At 47.2% G+C, this 27,028-nt stretch overlaps 5 protein-coding genes across 6 annotated transcripts in view; 3 read left to right on the forward strand and 2 right to left on the reverse strand.

Annotated features, from left to right (window-relative positions):
- The first annotated feature begins 5,009 nt into the window (after nt 1–5,009).
- LOC120948007 (bromodomain-containing protein 8) lies at nt 5,010–8,437 on the forward strand. Its single transcript, XM_040363956.2, has 2 exons — nt 5,010–5,315; nt 5,387–8,437. The coding sequence occupies exon 2, from the start codon at nt 5,389–5,391 to the stop codon at nt 8,338–8,340; it is 2,952 nt and encodes a 983-aa protein (XP_040219890.2). The 5' UTR covers nt 5,010–5,315; nt 5,387–5,388; the 3' UTR covers nt 8,341–8,437.
- Nucleotides 8,438–9,984: 1,547 nt separating this feature from the next.
- On the forward strand, nt 9,985–14,317 carry LOC120948004 (uncharacterized). Its single transcript, XM_040363954.2, has 5 exons — nt 9,985–10,649; nt 10,947–11,643; nt 11,711–12,052; nt 13,637–13,935; nt 14,017–14,317. The coding sequence occupies exons 1-5, from the start codon at nt 10,532–10,534 to the stop codon at nt 14,181–14,183; spliced, it is 1,623 nt and encodes a 540-aa protein (XP_040219888.2). The 5' UTR covers nt 9,985–10,531; the 3' UTR covers nt 14,184–14,317.
- A 220-nt stretch (nt 14,318–14,537) lies between these two features.
- On the reverse strand, nt 14,538–18,641 carry LOC120948003 (RNA exonuclease 1 homolog). The gene is made up of 8 exons (XM_040363953.2): nt 18,357–18,641; nt 17,022–18,283; nt 16,700–16,922; nt 16,200–16,629; nt 16,052–16,129; nt 15,296–15,889; nt 14,951–15,210; nt 14,538–14,870 (listed from the first exon to the last, which is right to left on the reverse strand). Exons 1-8 carry the CDS (start codon nt 18,454–18,456, stop codon nt 14,791–14,793), a joined length of 3,027 nt encoding a protein of 1,008 aa, XP_040219887.2. The 5' UTR covers nt 18,457–18,641; the 3' UTR covers nt 14,538–14,790.
- Nucleotides 18,642–18,933: 292 nt separating this feature from the next.
- LOC120948006 (acyl-coenzyme A thioesterase 9, mitochondrial-like) lies at nt 18,934–21,305 on the forward strand. Its single transcript, XM_040363955.2, has 5 exons — nt 18,934–19,253; nt 19,338–19,402; nt 19,627–19,872; nt 19,950–20,288; nt 20,366–21,305. The coding sequence occupies exons 1-5, from the start codon at nt 19,069–19,071 to the stop codon at nt 21,013–21,015; spliced, it is 1,485 nt and encodes a 494-aa protein (XP_040219889.2). The 5' UTR covers nt 18,934–19,068; the 3' UTR covers nt 21,016–21,305.
- Nucleotides 21,306–21,650: 345 nt separating this feature from the next.
- LOC120947801 (uncharacterized) overlaps nt 21,651–27,028 on the reverse strand; it is a 125,083-nt gene continuing 119,705 nt past the window's right edge. For both annotated transcript variants that reach the window (XM_040363531.2, XM_040363530.2), the window contains exon 13: nt 21,651–25,229. In XM_040363531.2, coding sequence (XP_040219465.2) covers nt 23,157–25,229 — 2,073 coding nt within the window. In that variant the 3' untranslated portion in view covers nt 21,651–23,156. The remainder of the gene's footprint in view (nt 25,230–27,028) is intronic.

Here is a 27,028-nt window from a genome sequence, read left to right on the forward strand (position 1 = left end):
CGAACAATATTAAATTATGCAAACGTAAACCACATTTACAGAGTGTCTCCGAAATACACTAGAACTTATGTTCGCAAAATCTTTGCTCGCAAAATACTGGGTAGAAAAACCCTTGGTCGCAAACCAGGAATTTTGTGACTAAAAAGTTTGCGACTAAGGAGTATGAGACCAAGGATTTTGCGACCATTGAATTGGCGACAAAGAAGATTGCGATCAAGGAGTTTGCGTTGAAGGATTTTGCAATTAAGGATTTTTTGATCAAGGATTTGCGACCAAGAAGTTTACGATCAAGAGTTCTGCGACCAAGAAGTTTGCGACGAAGATATTTGCGAACAAGAAGTTTGCCATCAAGATATTTGCGATCAAGAAGTTTGCGATCAAGAAGTTTGTGATCAAGAAGTTTACGACCAAGAATTTTGAGACCAAGAAGTTTGAGACCAATGATTTTGCGACCATTGAATCGGCGACCAAGAAGATTGCGATCAAGGAGTTTGCGTTGAAGGATTTTTTGACCAAGTATTTGCGACCAAGAAGTTTGCGACCAAGAAGTTTGCGACCAAGTAGTTTACGATCAAGGATTTTGCGACCGAGAATTAAGTGAACAAGAATTTTGCCAAGAATTTTACGACTAAGAATGTTGCGATCAAGATGTTTGCGATCAAGAGTTCTGCAACCAAGAAGTCTGCGACGAAGATATTTGCGAACAAGAAGTTTGCGATCAAGAAGTTTGCGACCAAGAAGTTTGCGACCAAGAAGTTTGCGACCATGAAGTTTGCGACCAATAAGTTTGCGACCAAGAAATTTGCGGCCAAGAAATTTGCGGCCAAAAATTCTGCGACCATCTTTGCGAAGATCTTTGCAACAAAGATTTTTAGGAAAATTTTGCGATCAAAGATTTTGTGATGTAAGAACCGCGCATGTCGGGGTTTCTTCTTCTTTGGCTCAACAACCATTGCCGGTCAAGGCCTGCCTGTACCACTTGTGGGCTTGGCTTTCAGTGACTAATTGATTTCCCCCCATAGCAGGATAGTCAGTCCTACGTATGGCGACACGGTCTATTTGGGGATTGAACCCATGACGGGCATGTTGTTACCAAATGTCGGGGTTTACCTGTACATAATTTTCCTCGTAGCGTCCTCTATTGGACGGTTCTGTTCGAATGACGGAATTGTCGAGCAGCTATCTGATGCCCGTGCCAGTGTGCCAGTGTGGCCAGATTTTTTGACGGTTTTCGGTAGGAGTGTCAACATTTTATCAGTAGTTTTCGGTAGGAGTTTCAATTTGTATTACCAGCACGTCCAATTTCATCGCATCTCATGAAGTACAGACACGGGCCTTAGTTGTCAGTGTTGAACTTCTGGCCCTGATCGCTGATTATTTCCATATTTTATATGGAGTTTAATGCATTAAGGCCCGTGTCTGTGCGCCATCGGATGCGATTTTATCGGAAGGCCTGTCAAAATTTTGTATGGAATTTGACAGATAACGTCGGACGTGCGATTTCGTCGTACGACGGAATAAAAAAAAATTGATTTCGTCGGACGCCGCATCCGATTTTATCTGTCAAACCCCATATAACCAAGATACCAAAAACACCACCAATTTCTTGTACTAAAAATACAGTTCCATCAAACAAAGCCAAAAAACTATCCCAAGTGCCACAAATCCACTAAACGACCACTAAACGGCTTCTAAACGACTCAAGTTCTCTACCTAAACGGAATATAGAAAGACTTCGTTTAGCAGACGGCAAACGACTCATGCATTCTAAAAATAGCAAAAAAGCTGGTGGCGCTCTCTGTTGGTGGGATACCCCAACCACTTGAGCTTCATCGCTTGGAGGAGAGCTTTCTCATTTCCGCTGTCCTGTTGTATGGTTTCGCATTGAAGTTATGCATCGCTAGAACTAGAACGGCGATACGATTGTTTAAATACTAAACTCCAACGGAAATCACCAGCACTGAAGCAAGTGAGATTTGAGTAATGGTCGTTGGTGTTGATACCCACGTATCTGACCACACGACCATTCATGTAGATTTTTGCTCAGAAAGTTAGAAGGCTATATAGGTCATGATAAAATGATACTTGTCGAAACACATTGCAAGAAAAGGATAGCAATATAATAATCAGTTTTAATACGCCATCTATTGATCAAACCAATGAAGCTGTGGAGCTTTCATTTTTTTCTATGGATATTCAATTTTCCAGTCGTTTAAGCTTAATCTGTGGCACTTGGGATCAGTTTGGTGGATTAAGCCACAAGGCCACAGAAGCAGCCACTTCAATGTTGTTGAAGTCAGTTTTTATGAACGGATAATTTATTCGCTCAACGTGTTTCACCTGTGTTAAAATGTGATTTAATTAAGCATACGAAGCAAGTAAACGTGTGTGTTTAAGTTGGTTTGTTATAAAACATCCAAGTGTAATATATTTCCCAAATAACCAAATCGTCCTTAACCCACTGTAAAACCACTTCAAACCCACGTGGGTTTGTGGTGGTCGATTCAATCGTTAACCCACCAAATTTTAGAACAATCGGAGCTGCCAGTTCCGATCCGATGTATTTATCTTGCCCACCCTTAACCCACCTTTTCCAAAAATGCTTTGAGGAAAAGTTTGGTCAAGGATTGGCTAAGGTCCCAAGCGCCACAGATTAAGCTTAAACGACTGGAAAATTGAATATCCATAGAAAAAAAATGAAAGCTCCACAGCTTCATTGGTTTGATCAATAGATGGCGTATTAAAACTGATTATTATATTGCTATAATTTTCTTGCAATGTGTTTCGACAAGTTTCATCTTATCATGACCTATATAGCCTTATAACTTTCTGAGCAAAAATCTATATGAATGGTCGTGTGGTCAGATACGTGGGTATCAACACCAACGACCATTACTCAAATTTCACTTGCTTCAGTGCTGGTGGTTTCCGTTGGAGTTTAGTATTTAAACAATCGTATCGCCGTTCTAGTTCTAGCGATGCATAACTTCAATGCGAAACCATACAACAGTACAGAGGAAATGAGAAAGCTCTCCTCCAAGCGAGGAAGCTCAACTGGTTGGGGGGTATCCCATCAACAGAGAGCGCCACCAGCTTTTTTGCTATTTTTAGAATGCATGAGTCGTTTGCCGTCTGCTAAACGAAGTCTTTCTATATTCCGTTTAGGTAGAGAACTTGAGTCGTTTAGAAGCCGTTTAGTGGTCGTTTAGTGGATTTGTGGCACTTGGGGTCAATATGCTGAACAGGATCTTAACTCTTCGATTGATTACATTCATTCACTTGCATCACTGCACTTAAAGTTCCGCAATATTATTAGTCTATAAACTATGCACTGACCAGCGAAATGGAAGAGTTCGATCGCAAGTAAACAAACACACATAAACACATATTACACATGAATGTTTTACAACAAACCAACTTAAACACACACGTTTAATTACTTCCTTTGCACAATTAAATAACATTTTATTACAGGTGAAACATGTTGAGCAAATAAATTGCCCGTGCATAACAAACTAACTTCAACAACATTGAAGTGGCTGCTTCTGTGGCCGTGTGGCTTAACCCATCAAACTGATAGTTTTTTAGCTTTGTTTGATGGAACTGGATTTTTAGTACAAGAAATTGGTGGCGTTTTCGGTATCTTGATTATATGGGTTGTTTGTTTACTTGCGAGTGGACTCTTTCATTTCGCTGGTCAGTGCATAGTTTATAGACTAATAATACCCAAATAACCAAATCGTCCTTAACCCACTGTAAAACCACTTCAAACCCACGTGGATTTGTGGTGGTCGATTCAGTCGTTAACCCACCAAATTTTAGAACAATCGGAGCTGCCAGTTCCGATCCGATGTATTTATCCTGCCCACCCTTAACCCACCTTTTCCAAAAATGCTTTGAGGAAAAGTTTGGTCAAGGGTTGGCTAAGGTCAATATGCTGAACAGGATTTTAGCTCTTCGATTGATTACATTCATTCACTTACATCACTGCACTTCAACTTCAGCAATATTATTAGTCTATAAACTATGCACTGACCAGCGAAATGGAGAGATCATTCGCAAGTAAACAAACACACATATACACATATTACACATGAATATTTTACAACAAACCAACTTAAACACACACGTTTAATTGCTTCCTTTGCACAATTAAATAACATTTTATTACAGGTGAAACATGTTGAGCAAATAAATTGCCCGTGCATAAAAAACTAACTTCAACAACATTGAAGTGGCTGCTTCTGTGGCCGTGTGGCTTAACCCACCAAACTGATAGTTTTTTAGCTTTGTTTGATGGAACTGGATTTTTAGTACAAGAAATTGGTGGCGTTTTCGGTATCTTGGTTATATGGGTATTGCTGAAGTTAAACTGCAGTGATGTAAGTGAATGAATTTAATCAATCGAGGAATTCAAATCCTATTCAGCATATCGCCTTAGCCAACCCTTGACCAAACTTTTCCTCAAAGCATTTTTGGAAAAGGTGGGTTAAGGGTGGGCAAGATAAATACATCGGATCGGAACTGGCAGCTCCGATTGTTCTAAAATTTGGTGGGTTAACGACTGAATCGACCACCACAAACCCACGTGGGTTTGAAGTGGCTTTACAGTGGGATAAAGCCGATTTGGTTATTTAGTACTAAATGTGTGGTGTTTTGTAGGAACAATCTCAACTTAATTTTTCATAATCGTTATATATTAAAATCATCCAAATAATCGTATTATTATACGAAAAAGCGTTTGAGCGATAAAATCGCATCCGATGGAGCACAGACACGGGCCTAAATCATTAAGGAAATTGTTTTATGACCTTTCGGTCAGTATTATGAGAAAATGTGTGAATTTCGGTAGCATAAATGAAAAATCGGTAGTTTTAGGGTGGTTATCTGTGAATCGGTAGGCATATCAAAAATCGGTAGGAATACAGATAAATAGGTATTTCTGGTCACTCTGCCAACACATCTAAACCTTGGTCAGCGCGCTCTTGGGAGGGGTAGGAAGCGGAGCCAGGGATGGGTAGCTCTTGACGAGCTGCTTGACAGATTTGCTGTAGGGCGAAGGGAGAAGGCATGAGAAAGTGAGCGAAAGGCAACAATTTCTTCCGTCGCTTTGCCCAGCGCGTTTTCTTGTTTACGTTTTGCGGCGTCGGGCTACAGAAATAGTTTTTGTTTTGCTATTTACCTTATTTTTGGGTGAAATTAGCATTCAAGGGCCATTATTTCGTATTCGATAGTGCGTGGAAAATGTTAGAATAGTGCAGATACTACGGTGGAAGAACGAACTTGCCTGTGCCAGAGCGAAATAGCGGACGGAAGTGAGTGGAATGTAGCAGTGCGGATGGCCGCAGGTATCCGCAAAGCTTACAACAATCGCTTTTCTTTGCAGTCATGAGTTCGATACAGGAGCGGCTGCAGATGAAGCGGGTGCCGCTGGATAAGTGGTCGACCAGGGAGAAACTCTGCCTCGCCTCGTCGGTTGCGTGCAGCGGCGACCAGAACTGGATGTCGGTGAGCCGGTCGCTGAAGATGCTGTGCGGTGCAAACCGACCGAACGATTGGTTTGCGCAGAAGTCCTGTGCCGCCCAGTACGGCAAGCTGCTGGAGAATGTCGAAACGCCGAAGCGAAAGAAACGGACCGCTTCCGAGCGGGACGGCGTTGCGGCGGTCGAAACGCCGGGCGAATCCATCCTCCGGAAGTTAACGCAGGAGCGCATAATCGAGCTGAAGAAAACGATCCAGGAGGAAACGCAGCAGTACATCAAGGTAAAGGAGGACATCATACTGATACAGAGCGGTGTTACGGATGAGAAAAAGTTGCGCGAAATGTGGAAACAGATCGAGCAGGAAAAGGCACAGAAGGAGAAGGAACAGATACAGCACGCCCAATGGCTGAAGGAGCGGGAGGAGAAGAAGCTCGAGCTCGAGCGTCAGTGGCGTCCGATGTACCCGAACTCGCCGACGGCTACTAAAGCACCCACGCCACCGATAAAAATTAAGGACGAAACCGACGAGGACAGTCAAGGGTCATGCAAGTCCGGTACTTCTCCTCTGTTAACGTCTCTGCTGAAAACTTCCGGCGAGGCCAGGGGTTCCGGTGTGTCGGTCAATTCACCATCCACGGGACAACGGACGGTGGCATCGCCAACCATTACAAATCTGCTTACAGGTGGTACGGGAAGCTCCGTCAAAGCGACTTCCTCAACGGCAGCCAGTGCTGCTGGATCACTTAGCGGGAATGAGCTGGATGCGCAGCTTGGTGTTACCATCAAGCAGGAAGCTATTGCCGCATCCACAAACATGTTCGACGGAAAAGAACCACAGACGATAAAATTGGAAAATAAGGAAGATGGAAGCAATATGGAAGGTGCCACAGCATCTAAAACGGACGAGTCAAGCGGCCAAAAGTCCGAAGCGCTCTTCACAGAGATGGACAGCGAAGACAACGCAGATCCCGCGAAGGATCTGATGGACGTGTTGGAAGATCTGATTCCGGACGATTTGGATGAGATTTTAAATGAAGAGAGTGGCATGATACTGGAGGACGTCGATCTGAAGAATGTAGTCGATTCAATCATGGAGGAAGACAACTTGAAGGATAAGGACATTGGACTGATGGCGGACACGGAAGACGTGTCGATGGCGGAAATGGTGGAGGAAAATGTTGCTGAAACGGCTTCAAAAAACGAGGCACCCTCGGTGGAACGTCCTAAATCTCCACCAACAATCGCTTCATCCACCACTCCTGTGGTAGCAGTGCCAGTAGCAACAGCGGCAGCAGCAGCAGCGGCAGCAGCAGCAGCGGCAGCACCACCACCAGTGCCGGAGGCCAGTAAAAGTTCGACTACGCCAAAAGAGGAAGGCACGAATGGGGATGCGAAAGATACAGTTTCGAGCGAAAAGTTAACTGTCGATCAAGAGTCGACTGTTGCACAGCCTGCGAATGAGCAAGTGAGTCAAGAGGCGAGCGACGCTAAGGTGGAAATAATTCCCATCGAGGACAGTACCAGCAATTCTCCAGCTACGAATGATCCGTCCAGTGACGACAACAAAGACACCGGCGAAGAGTCGAGCGGCCAAGAGCAGCCGGAAAGTGTGATTGTCGTGTCAGATTCTGCCAAGGAAGAGGAAGAGTTTGAGGAGCGAGACGGTAGGGTCAGTCCGAACGATGGACCCACAGCGATGGAGGAGGATGAAGATTCCGACGACAAACCGCTAGCATCGCTGGAGGTTACGTCGGAAAGTGCGCCCGCGAGTCATAAAGCAGCTCCGAAAGAGGACATCGAATCGGTGGCTAGTAAACCTTTGCCAGCTGCTCCGGAGCCAGAAAAGCGCACACCTCCGGACACGAATGCTACGCCGAAGGATGTGAAATCGGAAGCAGTGAAAGTTGAACCCAGCTCCCCATGCATCGATGAGGCGAAGGCAAAGAAGGAAGCAATGGAAAAGCTTGCCGCCGAGTACGACTTTAAGGACGACGAGGAACCGATCGTCCAGCTGTCGACCAGGAAGGCCAAAGAGGAGAAACACGTATCGGAGGATGAGGTGTTTGTCGATGCGCAGGAAACGATCGAGGAACCGGAGGAGGTGAAAGAAGTGGAGCCCCCGGTGAAAAAACCGCCCGCTGATGATCCCGTGCTGACGGTGACGGATACCGATGACGATTCACTGATCGAGATGAAGATCGGCAAGGCGAAGCGCGACTATTCGCGGCGCCGGCTGGCCGACGAGGCACAGAAGCTGCGCGACGACCTGGCGGGACATTCGCGAAGCGAGGAAACAGAGGGCCGTTCGCTGCGGAAGCTGCGCGATCGCGATCGCTCGGAAAGCCCGTTCGTGGTGCAGGACGATGAGCCGAGCGAGAAAATGAAACGAAGCTACTCGTCCACGCCGGTGATGGACTCGATACCGGGTTCGCCCGCCTCGAGCGAGGATCGGGACTACCGGGTGTGGAAGAAGTCAATACTGGCGGTTTACTCGAAGATCGCGTCGTCGAAGAACGCGGCTGCGTTCCAGAAACCACTGCCAGAGGATCAAACGGCGCACCTGATCTACCGGCCGATGGATTTGCCGCAGATCAAGCGCAACATCGAGAACGGGAACATTCGGACGACGGCCGAGTTTCAGCGCGACTTACTGCTCATGTGCACCAATGCGATCATGCTGAATCGGAATGATCTCTGTTCGCCGGCTGCGGCCAGCCTGCTGATGCGGGAAAGCAGTTCCATCATCGAGACGGGGATGGACCCGAAAGCGATGAAGGACCGGGACAGCGACCGAAGCACGCACAAGCGTAGCTCGCGAAAGAACACGACGCGAAACTCGTCCGCCGGAAGAAGCTAATCAAAGGGGGAAGCGGGAACGGGGGGTGTGCTGTGTCTCATGTCATGTGTCGACATGACTTACAATATTCTTATCAATAAAATACTTTAAATCTAAATGACTGGTTTTTGGAAGTTTGCTGCATTAGAGATGCTTATTGATTGGTCGTTAGGAATTTTATGTATTTTTGGGTAGCATTTGCGACATTCTTTCTAAATCAACCAGATCCTCAATCGTCTTAAAACACTTTCGCTTGCTTGTTGTGATAATGTGTCAATTTCAATTAACCGACAAGATTAGCTCGCCTCGTGCGCAGCCATTCAAACAGCTATTAGACGGACAATTTATTAAATGGAGCCCGCGAACTGAAACTTGTACATTTCGCACTATCAACCTATATTTGCGCAGCCTCACGCCAACCTTACGCAGATACAAAAAAGTAAACCAGTTCCCGTACACTCACAGCAACAGTGTATTTCCTGGCCCCTCGCCGCTGTCGTGCAGCTGCACCCCATTCGTCCCAAAACCGTGATGTACACTCACGAACGTTCAGGCAACGTTCAGTGGGGCAACTTTTCCCTCAATGCGAATATGATAGCCGTGAATGAAGGGGAGAAAAAAGCAGCAAGCACACCCGAAAGGGAACGCAAAACGCATGGAAACTGGTTGGCGCACGCCGGTTTAATTCGAATTAAGCCCATTACGCAACAGCAGTGCGCGACCAGGAGTGGGCCAAATCAAGACAAACAAAGACGAGACGGTTGCTGGTGTATGGGCACGACCCGGCGCGAGAGATGCTGCCGGAACAACGGCGACAGCAGGACGGTACGCAAAACAAAACGCGCGCGGGGGGCCGGGGGCGCGTCCAACTCCCCACCATCGTGCAGCGAAGATGAACGAGTTTTCCGCGAAACGCTGCTGGCGACCCAAGAAAATGCCGCAGCACTCGTTGGCGCTCTTTCCGCAATCACGGTTTGGTAGATGGAGACTGGGTACCCCGTGTCTCGAGCGTATGATCTAGGAGCTGAGCCAGCGTTGACTTCAAACTCCACAAATACACACACGCACGCGCGCTACACACCCGTGAAGTTCCAGGTGAAGCGGAACTAGCGCCATTATGAGCATTATGAGGAGGGCGGTTTGATGTTTGATTTGGAGACGGGCGGGTAATTGGATAACTTACGATTTTCATGTGCACGTTTCCTCTCGCGAGCGATGGCGATTATAATTTTGTAACAAGAGCACGCGCCTGGCGAGTTACGGCAGCCCGGCTGCCACGTGCCCTGGGCACCTGCCGGTGCGAATTTCTTTGGCGCCGGGACACGCCAGCTGGACAGATTTATTGCTGCTAACGTTGAATGCATTAGAATTGGTTCAGGAAATGTCTTCCGAAGCATACGGCGGGCGCCTACGTGGATCGGCGGGACTTCCGGGCTTTTTGGTACCAACCATTTGCTGGGATCCCAAGGAAGGCCTTTCTAGCGGGAATTTCAAATTCAATAATACCCATAACGGTTAATGCCGAAGGTCAAACGTGAGTGAACTTGGCGAAATCGTAGCAGCGCCCTCTAACGGAAGTTAACGTGCCGTGCCGACTATTAGTATTCAGGGTGGCATCCTGATGGCAAGTGTTGAAAAAAGTAAAACAACGCACAACATAAAAAAACCCAAAATTCATGTTTACGCGGAAAGCGCATGAAAGTGCATGAGTGTAGGCATCAAGTGCATCTCAAAGCTTGGGGTAGGGCACGGGGTAGTTTTTATTTGCTCCTCTTAATCCGCTCGGGTGGGGAAACCGTCTCAGATCACCTCAGGAGGGAAATGGAAACCGTGCGCACGTCCGTCGTTCAAGAGCAGCGTGCGCGTGAGGCCTTGGCTCGGAGCAGCATTACCAGCGCCTTGCTCAGTACCGTGCGGCAGGTTGGTGGCAACGGTTCACTTCTTTGCAAGCGCCGTGCAGACTGCGGCCAGACTGGAAACGTATCGTATCGCGACGGCGCATCCGATAAGAGGCTCGATAGAAATGATCGCACACGTGTAGAGAGTGCACACCTGACGACGGATCGTACGCATTCCGGACGGGTTCCGAATAGTCTGTGACGGTAACGCGGCGAACACAAGTGCAGTGCGGTGAAGGAAAGGCTTACCCTTATGCAATAGCGAACCCTTCCGAGCTCGGTCATTCGTAGAGTAATTGTTGATCGGCAACATTATGACGAATTGTGTGAATTTAATAACGCGCTATGGCTCATTACGGACGTGGATGGTGCCTTTAGTGCTGGGGTGTCTGATTGCCGGTGGTCATTACACTGTTGGTGCCGTTACCGTAGGTAAGTGTATTGGTGTGTGTGTGTGTGTGTGTAGATCTTATTGGGTGGAGGAAATGAGGAAAATGTTACCGATTTGTCCTGCTGCCAGCATTAGTGAAAGGTTTTGTAATTTTAATGCAGTGCAGGTTGTAGACCAAACTTCTCGGGAAATTGATGAGAAATTAGTTCGTATTAGGACAATTCGGTAAAGTATACGTTGCTGTATACGATATGTTGCTATTTGCATGTATTGAATTTATGTTAAACCTAAATAGCCGCGAATTCAAAAGAAATGATAAGATGTTTCCCAACATGCAGATATCTTCCCGCTGCCACCCTCGACGGAATCATTGTACGCGCATCACCACGCGCACCGGTACCATGCAGGACCGTTCGGGCCGACCAAGATGAAAAGCCACATCAAGCGCATACTAAACATTCGAGAAGAAAATAGCACCCTGGACAGCTATCTGCTGTCGCTGTTCAACGTGGACAACCTAAACCCCACGTACGTCTTCCTACTCCCGATGGAAGGCAAGAACCACGTGCGCAAGCTCATCTACCAGCGCAGTGACTTCGAGGAGGCCGAGTTCCCGAACGTAACCACCATCAACAAGTTCAGCGGGAGGCCGAACCGGACGGGGGCCAGCATTGTCGCCGGTCCCGGCAGCGACATGCAGCTGGAGAAGAAAATTTTCGACCATCTGGACAAGGACACCATGGACGATGGCACGCGTAAGGTGGTCGAGGAGAATGTGCGCACGGAGCGGAACTTTATCAAGTTTATGGACGAGCTGAACCGGGACCTGGAGGAGGAGGAAAATCGACGCATGCTGAAGGAAAGCATGCGCAAGTCCGCTTCGTCGGCTGGGCGAACATCGTCCACCGCTCTGTTTACGCCCTACGCGTACAAACACACGCCCACCATCGGGTGGGATGATCTTGGGCTCGAGGGATGGGCTGGCGGGTTGCGTGAAAACCATGGCCATCGTTTTGACCATCCCGTGCTGGAAAAGTGAGTTCCCACGTGCCCGGCTGCGTGTAGTGTGATCGTCACTTCAAACTCTTCTCTTTTTGTCCAGGCCGAAAACAACGTTCGCCCCGCAGACGACGCAACTGCAGGCTAGTTTCAATGCAGCTCAGCAGCTACCGTCCGGTCGGCCGACGGCTGCCCTCGGACCGGCGTCGAAGGCGACCGTTAACCAGACGGTAGTTGCCAGTGCCGCCGCCCGCTACAAACAGACCGGCGTCCTGCTGAGCGAGGACGTTGGCGTGAAGCTGCAGGAAATCTACAAGCGAACCAACGGGAGCAACGCACGCATCAAGTGGCCCATCACGAATAGTCGCGATGCGCACCGGGACGAGGATGTGTTCATTGCGCGGGCCAACAATCCCTTCGGACACTCGACCAAGTGGCGCTGGAGGTAAGTGCGGAGTGCGATGTTGTACGAGACGTTATGGTTGGGGCGCTCGGGCATTGTTTTGCTCCCAAGCTGGGTCTGCCAGCGTGATGACCATTGTCGGTACTTTCTGTCGGGCAATTAACCCGCACTCTGAAGACTCTGAGGGATTGCGTAAGGTGCGCACCGCCAAACCGCACCGCCCGGTGGAAAGTGAAGCGAAGATGAAAATGAAAGAGCCCACAACTGGGTCTTCTGATAAAGAGTGCACTCCCGTAAGTAAGTCAGTGTGATGCAGTAACACACGCTCAGTCGGTCGGTCAGTCATGGTCGGCTTTCGCCAATGTAGGGCAGAAGGTGTAAGGGGTACCGGGCCGCTTGTGTCGCGCGTTTTTCTCGCGTGCGTAGTGTGCGGAACCCATTTCCTCACGGCACGAACTTGTTTGCAGTCCGTTGGCGCGCAGCCCGCTCAAAGATGCGGAAAGAAATCCCGCGCGTATGAAAGATACCCAGACGTACGAGTCGAGGCGCACATTCCGCCACAAAAAAAGCAGAAGCTGTTTGTTTAACGCTCATTTGGATTATTTCTCCTCGCATATGATGAGTGACTCTCGGGCTCGGTTCTCACTGTTTCACTTTCATGTACACGAATTAACGGCATGGACGACTAACACAACCGCCATATGTTGCGCTTTCTTTTCCATCTTACGCATGTTCAGACACTTGTTCACGCACTTGTTCCACCGATGTTGCTTTTGACTATTTTCGCGGATTGGCACGGGCAACCATTGTCTATGTTGATCATCAGCTCACCGGCGCACCCGTCCGATGGGCCAGGACGGTGTAATGATGGCGGGAGAGGGCACTGGCAGTTTGTAGTCGTTTTGTAGCGATTCTATATAGCGAGGCAGCATCAACATCGTGATGACTTACGCAATGCGGGTTGTTGTTTGGTAGGAGCAGCAACATAATCGCCACACACTGGTGCCTCTCAAGTGGTCCACGGATATCCGCGCATTGCGGGTTTGGTCAAGGAATGTTCCATGCTAACCGAGTGGTTCGCGTTAATGCTGGAACATGATATAAGTCGCTAGCTATATTTTGTAAAGTTCATTGTAACCAACAATCTAAAATACCAATTTTGCAAGCATTGAGGTCCGAGGAGCATGTATTACTCTATCTAATGCGTTCAACTATCTGCTCGTCTTGGCGTCGCCTATTCGGCTGTGGATTGCGATGTATTACTCATCTTCATGGAACACCACAGTGCGTTGGCTAATCGCCCTAAATGACTGATATAAATATGCATCGGTTGGTTAAATTCGCTCAACTGTAACCGAGCTTATCTACACAGTGGCCTTGAAATTGCCACACATCGTCATGCCTTTGTAGTCAGGGACACAAGGATTTTGGGCCCCAAAGATTTCGCTTCTAATTTTGATACACTGCGTCCGGTTGCGCATCTTCTTCTAATTTGGTCGTTAAAGCATGGCTGAGGTTCACCGATCGCGGAAATTTCAACTTCTAGCGACTTCTTTCAAACTGCATACATTATTGTCCAAACCATAGCATGTTATATTTTGAAACAACTCTTTATTGTCTTACTAGCAACGAAACGGAACAAGAGGATCCGCTCAAGGTGGAAGTCCAATCGTCCCGCGATGGCCGCGCAAAGCGTGGCGTGTACAATCTCTACTCGATGATCAAATGTGCCACCGGGTGTGATCCCCTCATCTACAAGGGCTACGGGTGCTATTGTGGCTTTTTGGGATCCGGCCAAGCGCTGGATGGGATTGATCGCTGTTGCAAGATGCATGACTACTGCTACAGCACCGCCAGCTGTCCGATGTTTTTGGAGTACTTCGTGCCGTACCTTTGGAAGTGCTACCGGGGCCGTCCGTTGTGTGGTATGTATAGATAACGCAAAAAAAAAAAACTGACGCCTTATTAACTATTAGCTGACTGGTTATTTGTGTTCTGTTTTCCAGCAATCGATCACGGCGAATGGGGTGGTCCAGGTTCGTGTGCATCCCGGCTGTGCCATTGCGATCTGTCGCTGTCAAAGTGTCTTCGTCGGTACTACTGTCCGCGGAAGCGTAACGTCTGCACTACTTCCCCGCTGCGATTGCTACAGAATCTAGTGATGGTGTTCTGAGCGGATGATCGGCTTGTGCTGTTCTACATCAGACCGGTTGACTGCTCCATCTGTGTACATTCCCGTTTCCAGTATGAATGCTAGCATTTCCAAAGTACAAATAAGCGTAGCGTAGCAGCAAGCAGATAGCTTACAAGCGTTGTAGATTAAACCAAAAATAAAATAAATAATTGTCGAAAATAACCATCATTGGTAATTCCATTAGTGGGATCCGAAGAAAGGCTAAGATGCTTGTTATTTGTTCCACATAGTACTGTGTGTGTTTTTTATTGCTGATTTTTGGTCAAAGATTCATATGATGCGGCGTACTGTGCAGCCACATTACCATGCATTCTATTCTTACGTAAGGCAGTAGAGGGTTGACAATAATTTATTGATAGTTCAATTACGTTCAACGAACTAACAGGTTGTACATTATCAAAACGTTGAGCATGTACAAATAAATATCGATGTTCAGGATTGGTAGCCGCGAGCATACTACCTTAATTTGTTTGTGAGAATCACGAGTGGCGCCACAATTTGTTGCCGATGCCGTGCGAGCGCACACGTATAAAAACGCATGCTCCTTGCGTGCTTTTTTGCGGATTTCAATTTGGGAACGCATCGATCATAGAATGCGATTACGCAGGTAGTGTTTGATCAGTTGGATGCAGACAACAGAATCTTCCGCACTGTCGTGTCCAGCATCTGGTGGAAAGAAACGCAACATAAAAAGAAATTTTTACTCAGATACTCAAAGAGATTATAGTCAGTCTCGAAATGATTACCATTTTCTTGAATAATTTTCTTCAGATTCTCTATGCACAGTGTTTTCAGCGCACGCTTCTTCGGTGGACCCATCTTGTGTGGGTACAGCACGGACGTATCGACCACCACGTCGTGTATCAACTTGAGCGCTTTAAAGTCACTTTCCAGGCTGTGTCCGATGAGAATGGTTTCCGCATTAAACATGGACAGTAGCACGGCTTGCACGTTGTACAGCGTTGTGGTAGTTTTACGCAACATTTCTTCTGTGATGCCCGAAAATCTGTAACAAAAAGTCAAAATATGGTTGTTGATCACAAAATGTAAGTATAATGCCATGGATTACGGCAGCTTGTCCTCACTGTTACCTTGTGTTGTAATCAACTACTCGATTCAACGGCTTCACGAGCGTATCGTAGACAGTCTTTTCGTTAATATCGACCACGGTAACGCGTGTCAATTCTAACCCGGCCGTAGTGTAGCACATTTCACAGTCGAGCGCGAATATATCCTTCTTTGACGGTTCGTAGTCTTCGGCCGGTGCGATCGTTTTCACGAACCCGGTTAGATTGTCATAGTCCATGAAGCTGGACACGTGATAGTTTGCATACATGCAGCCGGGCGTCCCGGACGGTTGCTGGCAGCAGTTGTGCAGATTGTCCGCAAAGCCGCGCCGATAGCAGGTGCTCTTCGGATGATAGTTACACGCGTCCACCTGTGGCTCATCGTACGTTTCCAGGTTGTACACTTTGGAGCAGCGGGAACAGTAGCGTTCGTTTTCGTTCGGTGGCCGCGATGGTTTCGGGGTGAATATTTTTGCCTTTCCGGCAACCTCGGTGGCACGAGGGAAGCCATTCGCACGCATTTGCTCCTCTGTCAGCTTGCACTCGTGGATCATTTTGTACGCCACGGTGCTGGGTGCATTGTCGATTGTGTATGCGGATGTTTTAACTTCCGTTTTCCTAAAAATATAAATGATTGCGATTAGGGAAGTTTTTTTTGTTGCGGAACGAAGAATTTGCGGAATATTCTGAAAGTGATTTTTTAAACGGAAAACACCGTTCAGAGAATGTGCCAAAAGATGCCGCAATTTTAAATTAGCGAAATAATGATAAATATCGTACAATTTCTTGTTGACACTCCAGGATATGTTGTGTACCATTTTCCCAGCCAATATGACATCGTGTGATACGGTTTTGTTCCTACAAGAACATAAAACAAAATGCAATACTCAAATATCAACAACAATAACCTAGATGAATTGGAACATACTTGTCTGCTGCTTCATTCCCTGTTTCGAGCGCCTCTTTGCGCAGCTTGTTGATGGTTAGTAGCGCACTGCTTTTGTAAATCATGGCGGTGCTGCATTTCTTCATCACCGCCAATTCTTCCGTTTGTGCGCGTTCCCAGGCATCCTCATTGGTGGGGTAAATGTTCAAACAGTGCTTCACCATTAGCCCGTAATACTGCATCCGAATGTTGTACGATATTTTGCTCGACGCCGGTTCCAGTATCGGCGGTGCTTGTGCCGCCGGCGCAGCAGCCGCTTTTGACGCCAGCACCGATCCGGCATGGGCTACGCGTGCTCCCGTCTTGGGAGCTGTTTGGGCGGGCGTGTACGGTGACTGATTCTTTTTCAGCTGCTCAATCTTTTCCTTCGCCCTCTGGAAGGCGAGCACATTGACGGCGGGTGTAAACCGACCTGGAAAAAAGAACACTTTCCTGTACTGAACTGTGTTGTGCGGGCGTGATAGTGCAAGTAAAGCGCTTACTTTTGGGCGGGGTGACACTCGTTTCGGGAGATTTGTTGTAGAACACGTTAGTGCTGACAGGTAAAATGGACGTTCCATTGCTGGGAGGCGGGATAACGGCGGGTTTTGACATCGCTTTACGGGTTTCCTCCTCGACTTGCCGTTTCAATTCCTCCTCAGCTCGCTTTCTCGCCGCCAGCTCCTCCTGTTGCTTTCGTACGATCTCCTGTCGCAGATAGACCGACTGCAAAGTAAAGAAAAAAGAGGTTAACATGCGGTGCAGCATACTAGATGCATTGACCCGTCTTCTGGAACGGGTACGATGCATCGAAAGGATACCTACTTTGATTGCATTTTGCATGTGGTTTGTTTTCTTCTCTACCACCGGCGTTAGCTTCGATGTGGTAGCGTTATCGTATGCAACGCGCTTCTTCCGATTGTCATCGTAGTACTTATCCGCGAACATGTCTATCAGATCAACCTGCCCATTCGATTTGGTTTCCTCCTGCTGAGCTTTCGGTTCGTCCGCTTCGTACTCTTCAAAGATCATTTTACACTGCTGCATCACGTCGTCCTCGTCACTGTCGATATCGATGTCGCTCGGCGGATTGTTTATCAGCTCTTGGTAGATTTCTTCCTCGAGCGCCGGCGTACGTTTGGGTTCCGGTGCAGCAGTTTTCTCCGTTGCGCCAGATTTGCTGGACGATTTGGCCGACGAAGAGGAGGACGATGTGCTGCTGTGGTGTTCCTTTTTCCTGCTGCTACTGCTATTATTACTATTACTGGTGCTGCTTTTACTCTTGCTGCTGCTGCTCTTGGAAGAGCTGCTTTTACTGTGCGATCGCTCCTTTTCCGATGAGCTTCGATGCCGATCCCGGTCCGAGGAATGTTTCGACGAGTGGCTTCTGGAACTTTCCTTTTCTTTATCTCGATGTTTGTTTTTACTGCTACTGCTACTGCTAGTGGTGGTGCTGCTGCTGGATTTCTCTTTGCTAGATGATTCGGATGATCGATGCTTTTTGTCGTGCGATGAGGATGAAGATTTCGACCGGGAACTAGAGCTGTGACTACGATGGCTGGAGTCTTTTTTTCGATTGGCATCACTGCTCGACGAGTGATGGTGCTTCGAAGAGCTGCTGTGATGTTTCGTTTCCTCTGATGATTTCTTCTCAACGGGGGATTTTGCCACACCATTCTCGCCCTTTTCTTGCTTCTTTCCTGTCTCCACAACTTCCTTCTTTTCTGTGCCCTTTTCCGCTGCTGGTTTGCTGACAGAAACGTCATCCGTCTCCACCTGTGGTGCCTCCTTGACCGCATCATCTTGCGGTTGTTTTGGCTTATCTGGTACTGCTGCGGTCGATTGATCGTTGCTTTCGGTCGAATCAGTTTCTGGTACTTTTTCGCCATTCGTATTGTTTGGCTGCAGTGGCGGTTTTGCAGCGCTGGACGGAATATACTTCGGAGCAACGGTGGACACGGGGATGTATTCCAGCTTGGGCTTCTTTCGTACGATCGGGTCAGCTCCTCCATCGGTTTGGTCCGTCACTCCCGGTTGGCTGAGCAGGCTTTTCGGAGTGGCACTGTATTTCACAACCGGAGGTGGAACTGCAATTACGAATGAAATGATGGTGACGAGCTGGAGGACATGGTGTAACGCGCGCCGGCAGCCGTTAATTACCTGTTTTTGCGTGCTTGAAGTGGCAGAACGGCCTGGTGCAGAGATCTTTCTCGTAGAAGGGACAATTAATGGTCCGAAACAATCCCGTGGCCGGAAGCATCTTTCCCGGGCCACTGCTGCACTAGCAGGTCTGGCCGGCAGGCAGATGTTTACAAAACCAGTCTATCTACGATGCGACGATGCACAACATTCAAGAGATGTGAATAAATATAATAAACAGGTGTAGTTTGTTCCGAAAATATAGGGAACACAGATTTTGTGTGTATTTTTTCTTTCGTCGAGTATCGCTTCGAATCATCCGCAGGAAGACAGCTGTCAGAAGAATGTCACCGGTAGACTTAACGAAAGAATATACAAAAGGGTCGGTGTTTCGTTCAGTGAATTAAAATCGCGTTTTCCGGGTGATTTGATTTTTATTCTGTTTCCATAACACAATACAGAGCATTTTATGAAAATCTAAGAACATCTCATCAATAAGATAGTCTAAAAAATAGATAAGAAATATTGCCAACAAAATGAATTTCTCAAACTCATAGGTGGATAGAGCGGCTGTCAGTGCTGCTGAAAAAAAGGAAAAAAATCGTAAACAAACCCCACTGGTGGGAGAAAACAGTGCGCGTCTCATTAGAAAAGCTCTGCTTACTCATCAGTAACCTCGTGAATTGGAGATACATAGCAAGTTGTTCGTCGCTGCGGAAGATTGGTCAGCAAGATGATTGCAACCAGAGTTCGATTTGGTGGTTTGCAGAATATTGTGCAGCGACAATTTTGTGCCAGTCTGCAACCGAAACGATACGGAACCGTCCAATACCAACGCATCGCAAATGTCGCCACGGCCAACGCGCTGATAAGTGATACGAAAACAAGGGCCTCTCCAGTGACGTTAGGCGGTCATAGGTAATTAAAACGTGCACTGAAGCGAACGTGCGTAAAACTCGCTCGACGTTACATAGTAAGACGTTTGCTTTCTTTTTCCTCCAGGATGTATTCCAGCATTAACTATTTGCGTGGCGATTTGGAGTGTACGGCCGGGACGATGAACGATGGTACGTAGATGGTGGGAAGGGATGGAATCCGGTGATGTCATAAGATATGTTTACGCCTTCGGAGGAAACGGTGCGCTTCTGATTCCGAAATGCTAGACTTTGACCCTGAACCCGAACGATGACTGGCCGGTTTTGTGCCTTTTACTATCGGACTAAAATAATCCCGGTTTGCTGTGGTCACTTTCTGTGTGGTGTAAAATTGTCTCTTTCTCTTTTTCTTTTAGTAAAACAAACGATAATACAAAAGCTTGGAATCGAAGTCGGGTACACGCCGTTCGTGAGCACCCGCGAACATTTGGTAAAGTACGTGCCGCAATCGGTCAGTGCCCTGCCTCCCCGCAGTATGCAGGATTCATTTACATCGGCCATAATTCCGCTGACAACAGATAAAATTCTCAAGGACAAGTACGTCGGTTTCATGGGAAACGTTCGCGTTGGTCGGTTGATGGAAGATATGGACATGTTTGCCGGTAAGCTGATGCGATATTGATATGCTTTTTTTGTTTGTGCAAATCGTGTAATGGTATGTATTGTTTTCGTTTTCCAGTTTGGGTCGTTCATAAGCATGTACTCGTGCCGGATCTACCGGAAGGAGTTTCATTGCCGTACACGTTTGTAACCGTTTTGGTTGACAAAATAGACTTTACCGATCTAGTGCCAACGCATGATGCTGACATTCGGCTTTCCGGCCATGTGAGCTGGGTAGGCCGTACGTCGGTGGAGGTAGTGGTCTGGATGGAACAGAAGCTGCATGGCAAGTGGCGCAAGCTTACCCGTGCACTGTTTCTGATGGCCGCTAGGGACGCTACCAACACCAAGGCAGCCTTCATAAATCCCCTAGTGCCTGCTAACGAAGAGGAGAAAGCAATCTTTGACGGAGGAGAATGTAAGAATGCTCTTGTGAACATTCAGTGAATGTAGGAGATATTCTAAAATACTGTTAATTTTGTCTCACTTGTGCAGCACGCAAAAAACGACGCATACAGATGCAGCAGGAAGATTTGCTTAAGACGGAACCGAACGACTTCGAACAGCGCATGGTGCACGAACTGTTCGTGAAATCGATCGATACGAAAAGCAAAGCGTTCAACAAACGTATCCTGCCGCCCGGTTACGTATGGATGGAGGATGCCACCATGGCAAACATCGTGTTTTCCCATCCCGAAGATCGTAACGCGCACAACAAAGTGTTTGGCGGCTTTCTGATGCGCAATGCGCTAGAGTTGAGCTGGGCGTTGGCGTACAACTTTGCCAAGCGTCGTCCTAAGCTGGAGCACATTTCGGACATTAGCTTCCATCATCCGGTAGACGTCTCGTCGATGCTGAACATGCAGGCCCATGTCATCTTTACCGATCTTCACTATATGGAAATTGTCGTTCTGGCGGATGTGTACGATGCCGTCACTGGACAGCAAACGACGACCAACAGTTTCTACTACACGTACTCGGTCGCTGAACGATTGCCGAAGATAATGCCCAAGACGTACCACGAGGCGATGTATTATTTGGACGGACGGCGAAAGTTCCGCTACGCGATGGGTATAGATACGGCAACGGCATCGAGTCCGCCACCGGCTACCGGAACAACGGATACCACCAAAAGTAAATTGTAAACTAGATAGATGGAGCAGAAGTTGTGGTTGAAGCTGAGCGTTTGGGTTTGTTGGTGAGATTCTGTTTGATTATTATTTATTTGCCTTATTTTGCTTTGAAAGCACTTCAACGTCTGACGTTCACCAAGCAGCTTACAGTGACTTAATTCTGTTACACATATTAATAATTACACTACATGAAGACGTTGGCTCTAATTCGACAATAAACGAAGCAATTTTTATTTAGTAACAAGAGAAACCTATTTTTTTAATGTGGAACGAATAAACTCAAAAGGAGTAGGTCATCATAAGTTTTTTCTTCTCATCTTCTACTGGTAGAAATAAGTATCGAGGCGTAAAATAACTGCCTGAGATAACGGCTCGTTATCACATTCAATTTCAAACGGAGAGTGTTACACATTAACGACATCTGTTGGCCATTCCTGTGAACTGGCGCCATTTGTTCTGTGTTCTGAACTTGTTTGCTATTTTTGTTGTGGACAAATGTGATGTTATTTTAGCCATTATGTATTAAAATCCATAGTTTTTTTTATAACAAAAAAATTCATGCATTTATAAAACTTAATTAAAAACTTACCCATTTGAATACCAATCAAAATTATGTGATATTTGCTTTCATTTTTACGACAGTAATGATTGGCGATGGCTCGGTTGGACGAAAACTCCATGAAACATCCTCGAAACATTGGATATTTTATTAGCTTAAAGGAAATATTTTTTTAAATGAAGAAATCGATTCACTCAAACTAGAAAAATAAAATCCGCTGTAAAGTTTGATTTTCTGCTTCACATTTATTAGGGATTTATTAGTAAAAATCGCAATATTCGTAAACGAATTGATTACCTGCTCAGTATCGCGCAGCAATGATGGTTGTTTAATATGTTCTTTTTTTATGTGTCCGGGAAAGTGAGTGTTGTTTCAATAACATTTCGTACCACTAAGATGATTGGATACGCTGTGTTTGTGTACAGTGTAATTTGCATGCATGGTTGTTTTTTGTTGTTGTTTAGTTGTGATTAATATCGTTTTGCTTTTATGCCATTATTATGTCGATTAGTCCAACACGTTTCCCATATAGCGTCGTGAAGTGACTCGTTTCTTACCTAAGGTATATAGCACATGGTTTAACGTTTCGTGACAAATGTATCGTACTCATTCCACACACACACTCGTCTTTTGACTGTTCTTCTCTCAAAGTCCTACACCTTCAGTGGTTGTTCCGATCTGTATCATACTCTGATTGTTTATTACAAATATAGTTATGCTACATCCGCTTCCACCGTTAAACGTTCCTTTGGCGGAAGAAGACGTTTAAAACACGCTTTGTGCAACAAATCATTGACCTGCCTGTTGGCCAGTGTCTCTCTCCCATAGCCACGGCTGTATCGTACTAGAGTTAATTCCAGCTGCAACAAACAGTTTTGGAGTTTAGGAGCTTTTGCGGGAAGATCACCAAACACCCTGCTCATCCATCCTAAACGATCGCAATTACAAACTATCAAGTAATATTTAAGAAATATGTATCATTATGCTACGCGCAAACGTCACGACAGTGTCGCACTGTATTCTTCCTCTTCTATTTATCCCATATCAATCATGGGATCGAACGGGACGAACGTAATCGATGCACTATTTTACAAAAACAAGAAAAACATCTGTAAGAAACACACGTTGGTATTTCAAAGGTGATGTATAACGCGGGCGTTTAAATTCACTTGCAAAGGTCCTATTGTTTGTTGAGTTGTTGTGCTACGTGTATGACACAGATTTTCTACAGTTGGTGATATTGTATTTTCGTACTATAATGTAAATCGCTCTGTTTGCTACGTACTATACTAATCGAAAGCCTTACTCCAATAAACTATAGATAGGTTGTGTTCAAAACTGGGATTTCTAGCTAGGCTATGTTGGACAACAGAAGATCCAGATAACAGAAGATAGGATCGAATTTTGTATACATTCGACTATAAACAGTTGGCTAAACTCGTATTGTAATAATCTTTCGTCGTACTTCGAGCACAGCAACAGAGCACTATTCCCGTACAGTCGCTTTCAAACTATGCTCACAACGTTTGCCCGCCCATTGTAACTACACTAATTCCGCTAGCCCCCTGAACATGCGTCACATTTCGCGATGGCATCAGATTTCAGCGCGATCAATCGTGCGCGGTTGAAAAAGTAGCAGCCGTTTGTTAGCTGTACCGGAAGGCGCGCGTGCCTTCACCGCCGGCGGACCGTCGGTTCTTTTCGTTGATCCGGTCTCGTTAGGGGTGATGTTGTTGATGGCGGCGTCTTCGGGTGGCTTAGGTCGCAGCGTATCGGTTAATTCGTCAGTGTCAGCGGGTGCAACGGTTGCACTGCCCGCCGCCACCGGTTGCGGTGCGCGGTTGCGCTTGGTGAAGTGTTTGGCCGCGGCCGCCACCATTAGCGAGCCGCGATGCTTGAACCCGTTCGAGGAGCTGGACGTGCCGGCACCGTCACCCAGGACGGCGGCACTGGTCCGTCGCGAACTGGACCGGCCTTGCGGGTCGTCCCGCTGTTTGCCGTCCTTGCGCAGTCCCGCACTGCCGTTGTTGGCGTGGCTGGCACCGCTCACATCGTACGAGGACGATTTCTTCCCTATAATCCGCACATTCTTGATGAAGGACTGGCTGACGGTGCTGCCACGTAGGAATTTATCGCCACTAACGTGATTATCGGTGGCTTCGTTATCGCCTTCGTTTGCAATACCGGTGTCACCTTCGTTACGGCGGTAAGCTGTACCGCCGGTGCTACGATGGTCGTCCTGGCCGTCCCCATCCTGCCCGCCCGGTGCGGCGCCATCGGCTAGTCCGTCTCGAGCGTCGTAGTGCGATGGGACGCTGCGACGATTGGCACTATTAGCGTTGTTATCGTGGTTGTAATAGCGCATTGTGCCGGTGGAATTGGACGCGGTCGCTGTTGACATTGGTACCGGTGCAATCGAAGCAACCGTTGCCGGCGTCGCTGATGACGCTTCCGCTGCCGCGCGCTCGGTCGGCGAGGTGGAAGAGTTGGCATTAAAAAACACGTTCGGATTGTTTCTGCTGCTGCTGTACCCTGGTGCTGTCGTGTTGGCATGGTCGTGGGTAGATGGCTTGGAAGGGTTGTGGTGGCTGGCACCGCCACCGAACAAGCTCCACAATCCTCGTCCGGTGCGATTGCCAGCGGAACCGCCGGGTTGTTGAGTGCGTGCCAAGAGCAGTGTATTGATATTTGATGTGGGATTTCGACGTTGGAAAAGCTGTTGGTGTTGATGGTGGTGGTGGTGCTGCTGCTGGAGCAAGTTTGACTGTTTGCCAAAAGAGCTTTTACGGTAATCATCGTCTAGATTCAACGAATCGAAATTACTTGATTCATTCTCGTTATTTAGCTGGAAGTGCGGTAGCTCGGTGGATTCGCCGGCTGCGGTTGGGCCGCCGGCAGTGATGGTATTCGTGCCGGACACACTCAACGATGCGGGAAACATCGTTCTCGGCAGGGTCTGACTGTGATTGTTATGATCGTCCACAAAATGGGGTAAGTTTTGCTCAAAGTTATTGTTATTAATATGTATGGCTTCCTCAGCGGGATCTGCACCACCACCACTGCCACCGCCGTCACCCATGTGCCTACGGACTGCGGGTGGGACACCGTGAGGATCGGTATAGGAAAAGGAAGTTGGTGGAAGATGATGATGATGATGATGCTGATGATGCTGGTGGTCGGTGTGGTGGGATTGTCGAAACGACGACGACATCGAATGCGGATAGTGGGAAGGGTTCTGGGACGCCGCCGGTTGGTGTGCGATTTGCTGACCATGGTAAAGCAGGCCCGTGTCCGCCGAGGACGATGGCGAAACGTTGGGCGAAGGTAGTATGATCTTGTGCCGGTTCGCGTCCCCAATGCGCTTCACGTTCGAGCGGTGGGATCGATACTTGGACGATCCAGCACCGGTGGCCATCGTGTCGTACGGTTTGTCCGCCCGGTAGGACTCACGCCCACCGAGCGTTTGCCGCTGACGGGCCATCGTCTCGAACGCATGTATAACGCTACCGACCCGCGTCGTCACGTCCGGTATGCCGAGCGGGCCGCTGAACAGGTCTCGCTGGTGGCGCAGCGTGCTCAGCACCAGGTCGGCGTCCTGCGGGTCGATACCGTTCACATGCCGCTGGACGGGCTGGCTGTTTTGCGCTGTGTCCGTAACGGTGGTCGACTGCGTATATTTTGCACAATATTGTTGTGACCCGTTTATCGCAAACATAAGGAAAACAAAATGAAACGAAACAAAAGCGGATAATAAAACAAAGGTGGCACAAAACATAGGTTAAACTAATGAGGTGGGTAAGCAGTTTGTTGTGCAAAAATTACGAACGCAATAGAAACAAAATGACAAGATCATCGTCGGGCTGCTTATATGTATTTCAAAAAGCTATGCTTAATTGTGCGTGTTCCTTTTTCTAATGTATGCTGAAAAAACAACTTTATTCCAAAGACGATGATAAAAAACAGAAAAGTAATTCAATAGATTTCTTTGAATCCTATTTCAACTAGGCCTTCTTCAAAACTGTCACTTTAGCCATGAAGAATTCATTTTTTCCTAGTTGTTAAATGGCTTTGTTGATCAGTTCTGCTAATTGCATGATTATACAGAAAAAAAGAGTAACACCAGCACACGGTCCCTTAGCCAGTTGATGCCATCCTCTCTAAGGCGTTTAAACAAGGCATAGCCCTACGTCGAAAATGGGTTTGTTTTACGCAGAACATTTTGACTAACTTTCTGCGTAATTGTTTGGACCTCAGACAGAGTCGATCTAAAAAAACAAACTCTTTTGGGTAATAACGTTTATCTCATTCAAGTTCTTTTTTTTACTTGGCTACTCCAGTTCACGGCCACATCATGATGACAAATGAAACAAATTTTCAATTTGATGCTTTAGCCTTATTATATTTTTCAAAAGATGCTAGAAACATCAGATTGGGGGCCCATATAGGGCTGCACGCTGCAGAGAATCGCAAAAATAGGTGATATGCTTTCAAAATCGCTCACGTGTTACATTACATCCGATGTAAAAGAGAAAAAAATCATTCCATCACCCTTCAACCCTCGATAAATCTGACTATTTTGAAGTGTTTTTCGTAATGCAGCATGACAATACTTATGGTCCATCGGCTTCGAAGCAATCAACGATTCGAACAAGTACGAAAAGGACAATGAACCACGTTACAATCCGCAGGGTGGAAAAGCACAAAGTCGTTCTCCATTTATCTTCATTTGCTTACACCAATCCGCCCAAACAAGCTTTCACTTCGCTGGAGAGCCGGTTGGCAAGCGATTTTTTTCCACGCCCAAGCCAACCTTACGCTTCGCAGGGTTGGCCAGCATTTCTGCTCAGTTTTCACGCGGGGGAAAAGAAAGAGAGAGAGAGAGCGCTTCCATGGAAAGGTTTTTTCCATCTTTCGTACCCTACCCACTTATTTCATCACTTTTCAATCTGCATGGGTGGGTGTTTATGTTGGTCCTTCCCGACGTATCCTTCCGGCTCGCTGAGAAGTCGGAATCTGTCCTCGAGGATGTTGGATTTTGGTAAATCCGATATTGTGGATTTAGCGTCCGTGAGTTGTATCCGTTTCGCTCCCGGTTTTCCGTTCCACCGTTGTGGATTTTTATTGCACCCTGCTACTCCATAGCTCGGCAGTAGCCCACATTTGTGCAGAAGTGCTCTTGTTGCTTTACCTAATCTTCATATTTTTATGCCTTTTGCGGGCGGGTCTGGGTTTTGCGCTCATACCCAGAACCGGGGCGACCCCGAGGGCCGTCGGGCTGGATCGAGATCGAAATGGAAAGTGATCACAGTCTTGAACACAAATTTAAAACGTTCTCAGTCATTGTGCCGACGCACACCCACGACATTGGGCTGGCATTGGGCTGGCCGTAGTTTATTCGCTCCGACCCTTAACCGTGCGGGGTGCATTAGCATCGGAAAGGGGGAGCAATCGACCGAAATCACTGAA

This window comes from Anopheles coluzzii, chromosome 2 (assembly GCF_943734685.1).
Source record: "Anopheles coluzzii chromosome 2, AcolN3, whole genome shotgun sequence".
Taxonomy (NCBI): Eukaryota; Metazoa; Arthropoda; class Insecta; order Diptera; family Culicidae; genus Anopheles; species Anopheles coluzzii.

Excerpts from the sequence above, each read along its gene's own strand:
- LOC120948003 (XM_040363953.2), bottom strand. The coding sequence starts at position 18,456 with ATGCTTCCGGCCACGGGATTGTTTCGGACCATTAATTGTCCCTTCTAC. Across the intron at positions 16,630-16,699 it reads GAGTGTCACCCCGCCCAAAA|GTCGGTTTACACCCGCCGTC; the intron begins GTAAGCGCTTTA and ends TCTTTTTTCCAG. Across the intron at positions 15,890-16,051 it reads TGGAGTGTCAACAAGAAATT|GAAAACGGAAGTTAAAACAT; the intron begins GTACGATATTTA and ends TTATATTTTTAG.
- LOC120948004 (XM_040363954.2), top strand. The coding sequence starts at position 10,532 with ATGACGAATTGTGTGAATTTAATAACGCGCTATGGCTCATTACGGACG. Across the intron at positions 11,644-11,710 it reads GACCATCCCGTGCTGGAAAA|GCCGAAAACAACGTTCGCCC; the intron begins GTGAGTTCCCAC and ends CTTTTTGTCCAG. Across the intron at positions 12,053-13,636 it reads TCGACCAAGTGGCGCTGGAG|CAACGAAACGGAACAAGAGG; the intron begins GTAAGTGCGGAG and ends TTGTCTTACTAG.
- LOC120948007 (XM_040363956.2), top strand. The coding sequence starts at position 5,389 with ATGAGTTCGATACAGGAGCGGCTGCAGATGAAGCGGGTGCCGCTGGAT.
- LOC120948006 (XM_040363955.2), top strand. The coding sequence starts at position 19,069 with ATGATTGCAACCAGAGTTCGATTTGGTGGTTTGCAGAATATTGTGCAG. Across the intron at positions 19,254-19,337 it reads GTGACGTTAGGCGGTCATAG|GATGTATTCCAGCATTAACT; the intron begins GTAATTAAAACG and ends TTTTTCCTCCAG. Across the intron at positions 20,289-20,365 it reads AATCTTTGACGGAGGAGAAT|CACGCAAAAAACGACGCATA; the intron begins GTAAGAATGCTC and ends TCACTTGTGCAG.